This window comes from Anopheles cruzii, chromosome 3, assembly GCF_943734635.1.
Source record: "Anopheles cruzii chromosome 3, idAnoCruzAS_RS32_06, whole genome shotgun sequence".
NCBI classification, from domain to species: domain Eukaryota; kingdom Metazoa; phylum Arthropoda; class Insecta; order Diptera; family Culicidae; genus Anopheles; species Anopheles cruzii.
Genome location: NC_069145.1, coordinates 51192779 through 51204721, shown reverse-complemented (window position 1 = coordinate 51204721; position 11943 = coordinate 51192779). Strand labels below are relative to the sequence as shown.

At 38.6% G+C, this 11943-nt stretch overlaps 1 protein-coding gene across 1 annotated transcript; it reads right to left on the bottom strand.

The window, feature by feature from the left end:
* Nucleotides 1–3011: 3011 nt before the first annotated feature.
* LOC128271292 (golgin subfamily A member 6-like protein 25) lies at nt 3012–5089 on the bottom strand. The gene is made up of 2 exons (XM_053008750.1): nt 5051–5089; nt 3012–3893 (listed from the first exon to the last, which is right to left on the bottom strand). The coding sequence occupies exons 1-2, from the start codon at nt 5087–5089 to the stop codon at nt 3012–3014; spliced, it is 921 nt and encodes a 306-aa protein (XP_052864710.1).
* Between the last annotated feature and the right edge of the window lie 6854 nt (nt 5090–11943).

Sequence of the window (11943 nt, the reverse complement as noted above, 5' to 3'; positions counted from 1 at the left end):
GAAAACAGAAGATATGTTTGAGACTGAAGAATTTCATAACTTTTATGACGAATGAGTTATAAAAAAAGTCGTTAAAAATAAAAATAAAGTAATTTTGGTTTTTCTTAAATTTTTGATCTAAAAATGAGATGTTAATAGATGTAGGGTCTTAATACCCGTAATCTACGGTAATTACTATTGATTACTCAATGACGAAAAACAATTATTCGTGCAGGACATTTGAAAACCCTTTCAAACGGGTTAAGATATTTACCATTTGTTTGTAATCCTGGAATTTTTACGTAAATGTAATAACATTCTTGACAGTACAAGCCATAACCTCGATCCTAGGCTAACTAACAGAGAAAGCACGAATATTCAACGAAAACCATCAAATTGTTTTTGTTCTCGTATTCTCGTATTGAAGTTTCAACAACTGGTAAAAGTATGTATAAGACCACGAATTGTTTGTTTAGTGCCTGAAACTGCTTGGTACGTAAAATTGAACGTGTCATGCTCAAAACGTTCTAGCATTTACGCATAATAACTCTTTGGTCGGTATAGGATTTTAACTTTACATGAAAAATGAAGAGCAACAAAGTTTGTCGGTATAGTGTCGGTTTTCCCACTCGAAGCAGTTATTTCAGATGAGACGGTTTCCTCTACAAAGTTTTTCCAGCAGACAGTATTTACAATTACGTCGAAATTTTGCGGTTATGCAAGTGAAACGTAAATTTTAACATCGTATTCGCTTTCCACTTTCATTCATTTCATTTTCATCATCTTCTTTTTTCATCTAGTAGCCATCGCGGCCAGTATCAGCAATTACGCTTACCTCCGACTGCTCTGATCTGTGAAATACGCAACATGGAACCGCTTTTCTTTTCCGCACCATCTACAGTTCCGCGCCTCATGCGCTATCACAAAGTTTTTTTTTCGCGCCGCAGCAGCCGTCGTCATCCGGCGATCCGGCGTTGTTCGGTAAAAATATAGCTTCCCCCGGTTTTTTCTTCGACCATCGCGTTCAGCGTTCCCACCCGGTGGTTTCATTTCCTCTTCGCCCAATTGCGAATGTGGGAAAAACATGATGCGTTGCCCATATCGGCTGCGGTAGAGAAGTGAGGAGAGGAGATGAAGGGTGATCTTCTGCTATCTGGAAGGAAACACGATTCAACTAAGCTGAAACTAAATGGTGCATTTCCCGGTTTCCTAAGCACGCGGAATTGCAGCGCAGTATCATCGGCGGTGAACGGCAAAGGTGCTGTAATAGTTGGAGTCACCATTCCAAACGGTGACTGATGAAGAAGCAAACCTCGGTTGATGTTTGTTGCCTTTTAATGAAGCGTTTAATATAAATTCAACTTGACTTCGTCAAAGTTAATCGTTCGGTTGCGACCGGGTGCCGGTGGTTTTTCTTTTATTTTCCCCCGACTAACGCGGAACCGGAAGTTGTTCCATTTCTCATCGGAATGCCAGTTCCACACGTTGAAGCACGAATCCATTTTGTGCCGATAGCAGCAGTCGATGACGGTCGAAATGATAATTGAAATGGTTCGGTCATTCTGTGAAATAAAAAGGCATTCCAGCATTGACATTCATTGAAAGGTTTTGTTTTCCTCTTTTATTCGGCCAATGTTGTGTTGGACGCGCACTTGCCTGATGAAACCATAACTATTTACACAATTATTTACAAAGGTACGACGCGTGATTGCCTTTTCTGTTCCGGTTTCGTTGACCGGTGTCGAGTGAATGAGTTTTTATGTATGAAATTTTTCACTGGCAATAAAGGGTACAAGATGTGTAAAGCGTAATAAACCATTGAAGCACTGTTTAGTGCTTAATTCGAAGTATTTCTAATGTTTTCTACTAAGGTTTGGACAGCTTTTGTTCATATTAATAGATCAGTGTTTCAGTTCTGTGCTCTTTGAATTACACGGTGAGTGAGAGAAGCAACATCATTCGCTGCATCTAAGATACACATTGCTTGGGCAAATGTGTTCCATTACTTGGGATGCCTCATTTTGTATCAAACTCCCTCTTTTCGTGTTTCACAAGGTATGAGATGATTTTTTTTGAAAGTGTGGGAGAGCTGTTGCGTAAGCATCTACAAGAGATACAGTAATTGACCACCGATAAATGTGTAATCCCTAGCGCAAATGTAGTAAACTCCGAAAAGATAACTGATGGACTAAATCCATTACCAATGTAGACATGAATTCAGCTTCATTTGAATGTTACGTGGTTAATGATTGTACGCAGCAGTCGGTTTCCACTTCATTTGTTCACATTACCTTCAGATTTTTGTATGTAGAATGTACATTCACCAAATCACTCTTCTAATCCAATGAAATATTGGCTCCAATGCGAACCCTGGAAATTTTGGTACTTGAACAGAAAAAAAATGTTTATACCCTTCTATAGCACCATTCTACACAAAAACATTCTGCAAACAGTCTTTGCTAGTATGCCTCAATAAAAGCTTCCCCTTTTAATTGAAAGCTGAAAAACCAACAATATTTTCTTCTCACCAACCGACCAGACGTACGAAAGGGAAGTATTATTACGCAGCTGACTCAATAGCAAAGACTTGCCGGTTACAAGATACACACCAGAGATCGGGCCGGATCTCTGAAAACAAACGGGAATTGGAAGTGCTGGCATGTACGACTTCTGTGGGAATGCTTCAATGCGGGTCGTCATTAACAAGATGAAGATGATGTAACACCCTATAAAAGTACAGTTAATGTCCAAGCAATCTTCAGGAAGATGTAGTTAAAACGCAATAGCCAAAGCTAGGGAAGCTACGAAACGTAAAAGAGACAACCCGTTTCAAGTGTTACGCAAGAAAGTACCCTTTTACACTTAGTGTCGAACGGTGGGAAATAATTGCAGTGAAAAACTAAACGTAAGAAGCACAAAACTACTCAATGGCAGGAGCCGTAACAAAAAAATAAAATGGGAATGAAAGAAAAGGGCAACATAACGACAAACGAAAACATTCTACTACAAACTAAATTAGAAAGATTTTCCGACTAATGCCATCCGTGGCTGACTGGTACGCAAGCTTTCTCCCACACGGGTTTCCACACCTTTTTCCACGCGGGGACCTGCACTTCCTTCCACGCGGGGACCTTGATTTCTTTCCATTCTTCCTTCCATTCTAACTTTTTCTCAGTCGCCCACTCCTGTTTCTTTTCGATGCGCCAGATCTCAATCTTCTCTTCCTTCCAAAGTTCCTCCTTCTTCTTCACCCAGATCTGCTTCTTTTCCGTGCGCCACACCTGCACCCATTCTTCCTTCCATTCGAGCTTTTTCTCCGTTTTCCACTCTTCCTTTTTCACGGTTTTCCACACTTTTTTCCACAGGGCCTTCCAAACCATTTTCTTTTTCCACAAATCGTGACTGGTGTACTCCCAACCGTGTTCGTCCTTGCCGAGATACTTTTCGCCCGGAATGCCGACCTTGACCGTGTCTGGGACCCAAATTTGCTTCCACTCCGGGACCTGCACTTCCTTCCACACGGGGACCTGAATCTCACGCCAAACGGGCTTGTTGATTTTTTTCCAGTCCGGTACCTGAACTTCTTTCCACGCGGGTAGTTCCGTTTCCTTCCAGTAGGGTTTTTTGATGATCTTCCAATCGGGCACTTTCACCTCGCGCCAGATAGGGACTTCCACCGTTTTCCAAACTGGGATTTGATGTTTTTTCCACTCGGACTTCCACACTTCGACTTTTTTTGATTCCCAGATTTTCTTCCAGTCCTCCTTCCAGGCCAACTTTTTCTCCCAGACGCACTTTGGTTCGTGGTGGTCGTGACCCTTGTTGAAGAAGAACGGAGCTGGACTTCGCTTCTGTCGAATGGTGATCGAGTCGTCCGCTAGAACCAGAGTGACACAGAGACAGCCTATGACGGCCTGTGAAAGATTGATAAGAACACAGCACGAAAAGTGACACCATAATTCGCTTCGTTATTTACTCATTCATTAACTAAGAGTCGGTAAGTGAAAATTGGCTGGTGAATACAGGCCGATAGAAAGCTAATGAAATTGATTTGTGAGCCATAACTGTTCACTTATGGGTTTTGACGACACCAAGTCATCAATGACTTGAGATGGTCGTACCACACTGTTCCATCGATCCATGGACAAGTGATATTGAAACCAGTTTTGCTTCATTCATCAAATCACTGGGTGTATGGTTCATTATGAACTGGTTCCAGGTAGACGATTGATCATAATTGTTGTGCGCCATTAGCAGCGGCATAAACGGGGTTTGAAAAGCTTTTCAAATAAAATTATCTCTCACGATCAGTCTGACATGTAAGTACATCAACTATTCACATCAAGTACAATGTAGGCAAATTAATATAATCCAGTCAATAGAACCGTTAAATATGAAAACTATCGTGGAATGTGGAATTCAAGTCTTGTACTTTATCATTTTCGTACATATACCGTATTTAACTAGTAGGCTTAGAACACGTGATACGGCCTAACTAACAACTAACACGTGATACGGCAGATAAAATTGTATCACATCACATTCTCGAGTGAACGAAATTAAAGCTCCTTACTTCTACTTCTTACTACTTCGATCACATCGATACGTTCTAGATCACCATAAAACGTTCTTGTCTCGGAACTGTCAAGGATGTTTGTAAACCATACACTAATTGCCATAGCTAATGGACAAAATGAATTAAGTATTTGTGGTCAACGAATCCAACCAAATACAAATACATCCAAATACAGTCCAAATGCATTTAATTAATATCACCATAACTAGACTGTCGTGCGCAGTCACTCTATTTGGAAATGTTTATGTTCTAACTTGTTTCACATAATTAGCAACGCAATGTTGTAACTTTTTTATACAAAATTGTCCTTATTCATTTAGCACTCAGATTAACAAACAGTCACTTTTGGTGTGATTCGATACCGATGCAATGTCCTAGAACTCTGTGCGTTTATTCAGCTACGATTAATCCACAAGTGATGCACGTTCTTATAAAATTCACTACGGTTAGAGTTCATAAAACCCTCTCTTATAAACTATCATGTTCTACACTAACCAGAAGCGTTGACGACCTCATCTTGAATGGCCGACGCATGAATTCGGTAGTTAACGAACTCAACCACGCACTACACTCCTTGACCGTGCTGGTCTTGATACTGTCAATAAATTGAAGAAGATCGGCGTTTTATACCGAAAAATGGTAACTTGTGCTGCTTCCATTTCTCTTGCACAACCGCCACTCCAACGAAAGCCCACCTCAAACCGAAACGATCAGCAGCCGAAGGAAGGCTTTTGCCACCCGTTCGTCACTCAAACCGTGGCTGCAGCGTGGTCCCCCCTTTCAAGTACCACTGTTCGTTGCTTGCGCGAAGATTGAAGTTTGCCCCAGTCTGCAATTCGAGTCGAGCCGAAGAAAAGCGAAAGCTTTTGCCGTATGCGCCACGCAACTGGCGCAGTTTGGTTCTTCACAGCCACTTACACACACATCGCAGTTTGGGCCAGTGTGAGATGTAGCGCCAAGTTGATGCAACGATGATAGCGGCGATCTGACCATGTAATGCAATGAATATACCGTTACAGGAAAGGGAAAACAAGAAAGGGAAAATTGAAGGGTACTGGGAAAAAGGGTACTCAAAAAATCCAGATACAGATTCCTGTCATAAGCAAGTCTAGAACAGGGTAACTAATTCTGATCATTCGGCACAGCGATGCGTATGTGCGTCGCGCTTGCAACCCACGAGTAACACTTTGTGCAAATTTTTTACTAGTTCATCATTCTTAGTCTGATTGATTGGGTTTCATATTTCATCATATTTTTCATATTTAATATTCATAGACGAATTAATATTCTAAGACAGCTGTGTTGTAGCTGCTGAAATGAAACATAGAACAATCGCGATTAGATGTTGCACTAATATTCAGCACAGTATTATACAGTCAATGTACATTGTAAGTACTAATCGTGTTCACATTATAAAAACTAACAATATATACTTCAATTTCGCCACAATACTTTCAATGTTAAATATCTAACAAATTGGTAGATCATGTGTTGTGAAATTTGCCTTGCAGAGAAAAGCGTCACCCACTTCCGAAACAATTTTCCATTTTGTCCAACATTACTTCAAATTCAACATCTGAGGCTGAAGCTGAAGGTTTTGGAGACAGGAAATACAAATCAACTTCTGGCAAGGCTAAACGATCACTCGTGATCGTGTCAGCTCGGCTGCCAGGGTTTGAATTTTGCTCCCAGCTCGTCAAAGCCGTAAGTATCATGGTAAGTCTCTGCCAATCTGACCGCGATATGTAGATAAGTCATCTCTTCTCAACATGATGGACATTCCAAATTTTATGACCCATACGAGAATCAATCGGCAATGAATCAGTCGTTATGTTTGCTCTTGTCATGGATGAACGTTGACCCTTATTGTACTGACCATTACTGAACGGTTCCACTGTGTGGTTGTTTCACCGTAGATGGAAGAGTTTCAGTCGTTGTATGTTAAAAAGATACGCCTCGTTTTGCTCCTATAGTTTATTATTACAGTTAGCTGCTCATTTCGCAGTTTTCAGGCAATGTATGAAGCCTTCATTACTCTTTTGGGAAAATGCATTACTTTGGAGGGTAAATGCATTTCTCCATAGTCGAATGTATTGCTACATTTTGCTGCTGAGGTGTTTAGAATAAAATTAAGATACAAAAAACATGGAATTCAGAAGTTTGACAAGGCTTTCAGCAAAAACATATTGCAAATTTCAATTTGGAAGGCAAGTATTTGTTTGTTAAAAATATGTTTGTTTGTATTTTTCCTATGGCTATGTGTTAGCAGTTTCTCAATGAGCATTTTGCAAATCAGTAACCCGATGTGAGGCATCTTCTATCGACAAAATACAAGAAACGAACAAAGGAATCAAGAGTACCTCCAAAGCTCCATCTCCGAGACGATGATTGTTGACCTTAGACACAGTGTACTTGCGGCCCTAAAACGGCCTTCTTAAGTATGACATAAGCAAGTAAAGACCCTATTCAGCGTGTGTTAAATTTAGCAAACGAAGCATGTGTGCGTACTATGAGCGTCCATACGATGGTGTTATTGTATCATTTTCTTTTTATTCTCATCAAACGACCCGTAAATTCAAAATTTTACATTCAAATTAATGCATTGGGAAGTCACGAATTGCCCTTTTCATTTGGAAACTGTTCGTTTGTTCGATGGAACTGATTTCGAATTGAATTGAACGAATGACACTACTGATATATTACAAAAAGAAAATCAACAGCACAAAAAGCTGAATTAAACTTTTCTTAAACATAATTTCACATATTTTGCAATTATTCTGTGCTCTTTCCGAGTAGTTCTGCGTGTCCATAGGCATGTAACGATTACAGTAACCTTTCGATGCAACAGGTTCTTCCGATCGTGATGTACTTACGCTTTTCGATTTGTATGAAATGTTAGTTTCCTCCTATACTTGCTCTCCCGTAAGCCATCTCTCATCTTTCTTTATAGAGTGGGGATTTGCAGTTCAAGCATTCCTACCAGGCGCTGCGCCTGGAGCCGTCCAGTGAGCTTTACGTAGAAGTGGAATGCGTACAATCACTTTTTTGGGAATCGGTTTTTCTTCATTCCCCTCCCCACACGCTCCGTAGCAGCCATATTGTATTACCTTCTCCTGGTTGTTAGTGGAACAACATAACGTTGAAACTTTTACTTTTCTTTTTCGACAGTTTCACGCGCTACTTTGGGCGACTAGGATGATATAGACCACGAAATCCGTCGAAGGTCAAACCTACCTTCTTCATCAAATCGACGACCCATTTGTCCTCTTTGTTGGTATAAACTTTACCACAGGTATGACAATTTACTGTGCAGTTCAATCAACAGTTTCAATAAACATAACATTAAAAGTGTGGAGGGTATAACAAGGAAGAGAACGTGCAATAAATAATTACTAATACTAGGTTTCATTCTATGTAAATAGGATTAGTATGCTTTGGACGATGAATATTTCACGATTGTGCTAACATGAAAGAAAAAAATTAACAAAAAGTTCTTCACTATCTATAGTTCTTCATATTTTATTATAAATTCCAAAAATATTAATTTCCATCAAGTAGTTTGAATTTTATTTTGGCTGATACGATAATGTATGTCAAATAATATAGGCAAATTTGGATGTAAAATGGTAGAGAAAGTTTGAACTTCAAAATTAGATACACGCTAAAAAGGACAAAAAAATATTTGAATGAAAGAGGACAACCGTCACTGTAAAGGTTTTTCTAAGCTACTGGCATGTGAAGTTGGAATTTGTTGTACCACACGTGGCCTGAAGCTTAGAAAGCTTTGAAGAAATGATTAATTTTTGTTTCTGGGATTCATTTATAAAAAAAAATTCAACGCAAACCAAATTGCAAAATAAATTGTATCTTCGAATGCACATGAAATGCTGGTTGATACGATAATGCAAAAAACTCAGTTATTCAATTGACTCCCATAATCCTAATACCTCGACTAGAGACTCTCGGTGATGCTTTCGGCGGAGGTTAAGAAGTTGTAGTATTTCTATGCCTTTCAATTTTGAGCTACCTTTCTCGTTTTGTACTACCAAATGCGGACCACCGTCTGGAGATTACATAATATCGACCATGCATACCATACGCTCACGAATGCGATACGATAATGGTCTCCTGCTACTTGCCCGGTGAAATGCTTTGAGGCGAACACCAGAGTGCGCAGACCTCCTTTAACTCCCATTCGAACTATGCAGTAACTTCTCTTTTCGTGCGGACTGTTTACCTCATGTTAAGGATAGACAGGGAACCTGTTACGCGAATATGGCTGTGTGTCGTCTGCTGGCACAACCAGGAAACCGAACCGTCAGACTTCGACGGTGGCTTGGTAGTCGCATCAGTTTGACAGTGACAACAGGTTCGCGTACTTTCGTTTATTCCTTTGCTGGAATTACTTTTCATCTGCACGAGAAGCAGAAATTACCTGTTTAAAATTCGAACCTGAGTAATGTTTTCAAACTCTATATACAAAATCTATTGATAACTAGCAGCTTATCACAATTTATCTTCCGAATTTCCAAGGACAGTAAGGGTCCTAGAGGCCTGTTTTGGAGGTCGGCCACTTAATAAGGTTCTGTTGTAGCAGAGAACAGCAGAATATCTGATTCTGAGTAATATAAATCCAGGTAAATATGAAACATACTTATAGTAGCTAGTACAAGGATACGGGGTTAACCATATCATCTATACTTAATATATGCTTATAGATAAATATTGAATCTTCATACTAGTTCTCATTAGTATTGTTAAAAAGATAAAGTATTTTTAATAAATTTTATTTGGTCTGCAGCAATAATGTTGCATTATATTCATTAGTTTATTTCAACGTTCATTACAATTTCTCGCGTGCTTCCATATTTGCACTCCACGTTACATTCACTAGTTCTATTTAGCAGCATTCCTGTTTTTTATTCAAAGTATCTAGAAAAAATTAGGAAAAGATTTTTCTCAGACAACATTATAATCTATCCACCTTTTGCTAGTATACTATGACTAGCGGTTCAAAACAGTCCGTCTTTGCAAACGTTTACTAACTCCGCTTCGGTTCAATTCCATTAGACGGGTTTATCGAAAAACGACAATCGGGGCAATGATGTAACGTTAATGCTCTGATATTTTGCCTAGGGCATTTCGGAGCGATTCCTCAAAAAACACCCAAATCCCAACCTACTTCCTCATTTGCCGCTAGTTACACCCATGGCGTCGTCATTAACAGGCCAAAGGCAGCATGATCGATCGTTCGCGTCATGTTCACGCATGCTTCACTAACCACGCGCCCGTATGTGGGCTCTTGGGCTTAGCCGCCAAAAACAAAACAATGTTAAACACGAACCTTCCGATCAACTTGCGTGCCGCGTTCGCCGCGTGCTGTCGCCAATGCGTAACAGTGTGGACCAGTAATTCTATGATGTGGTACACATTTGATGTTATGTATTTCAGGTGTATAAAAGTTTTTGCTCAACCGTCGATGTATGCCATAAATATCAGTAACCAACATCGACGTTTTACATAATCATCTTATAAGAAGCTGATTTGGTTGATTGAAGATATACTTAAAAAAGGTTATCACTTAAGCAATCAATAAAATCAACGCATAAACAATTCACTCAGGTAACGGCTATCTATCTGCCATCTCTTGAAATGCATTTAGTATTTTTAACTGCTCCATAGATAATTTGATTGTTTGAATTTCTGTAACTGCTGTGAAGTGAATATTTGTAGGAATTTAATAATGATACTTTTTGTAGAATAGTTTTTTTCTGTAATTGTATCAAGAAGGAAGATTTTTAGTTTTATATTTTTGGGTTTTGAACATTTCTTCTGTACATATTAAAAAAAAATTACCAACTAATGGTTCTAGGTTATGTTTTAAATTAATCAAAATATTTACAATCTAAAGAAAGTAATGCAAGTTTCTTATATCAATTTGTTTTTAAAATATGCCTGTAGTTACAAAAAATTTGAAGTCAATTCTTACGCATTCGTCGCTTCACTCGCGCAATAGCTATTAACATGGGCTGTTGCAAATGGAAATTTATTAGCATAATGGGTTGGGTACAAACGGAATAAAATGCTCCTTCTTCTTCATTTTTATCAACCAACCATCAACCTTCATTTTTATCTGTGCTACATACCAGTTTAGTTGCAATCACGAAATGCATATAAAGTGGCCTGAGTTCAGGTCGCAGAAATCCATGGTTTCACATTCTGAATTATCGCCAAATGCTACCTCCCACCAAAGATGCTCGAAACAAAGAAAATATAAAAAAAGATGCAGTTTTCGCCTAATGCAAGTCACTGGAACGACCGCACAATTGCATTCAACAATAGCGAAGGAAAGTCCAGAATACCACGAAAGACCGTGGATATGAATAACTGTCCCGTCTGCTAGACGCCTTGAACATGTTATCGCAACTTGATTTATTAAGATCATCGATGTTGTGTAACCTGCAAAAGAGGAAAAAGAGAATGCCTCGCAACTTTAAATGTCTCCTGATATTTATAAACCAGGGAGTAAATTGCAACCATTACCCGTTATTTTCCCATAGGTAATGGTACCTATCCATAGGGATGTAACAGATTTGTCCAAACAATAATTCACGGTCTGCCTTAATTTGACGAAAAATAAATACGGTTAAACTCATGGTGTTTGTCTAAGAATACATATATATAACGTACGAATGAACCAATGAACAAAAAACATTCAATGAATTCTCTAATATCAGTTTGTTTTATTATATAGAAAATAGAAATGAGTTACTTATGCAAAATAAAAACATATAGTGATGATGAAAAGTCTAATGAGGTCGAAAACATAGTGAAATTCTGTTTTTTTGTATCCTTAAAGTGTAAAAGTCTCAAACTTTTTAAAGAGAACTCTCGAGAATGTAATATTGTTAATTGTAATGATTTTATGAATGATTTTAAACATACATTTAACATAATTTTTTGGAACAATGACAGACAGACTAACAAAGAATCAAATTCGAGATAAATTTAATATTTTAATTCTGTACTTCTACGATTTGACAGGGTTTGTAGACTAGTTTAGTATTCTAGTTTATTTAACCCACATTAGCCTATAATGTGGGTTAAATAACTCAAGAAAAAGGAGTATTTCTGTTGTAAGAGTAATGCTGAAGTACGAAAGAATTAGACGAACGCGTTCACTTTATGCGATAATCCTCAGCACAGCTTCTCGTCTCGTCTCGTCTCGATTGTTGGTCAAAAAGAACAAGAGAAGGAGGTTTTATTTTGACGTACTACTGATTATTGTGGTCAATCATAACTGCGATGTTTCATAATAAATAGATTGAACTTTATTCAAAAGGGAAGATGAAAATACTTATAACAATACTGATGAAGTTTGTTGACCC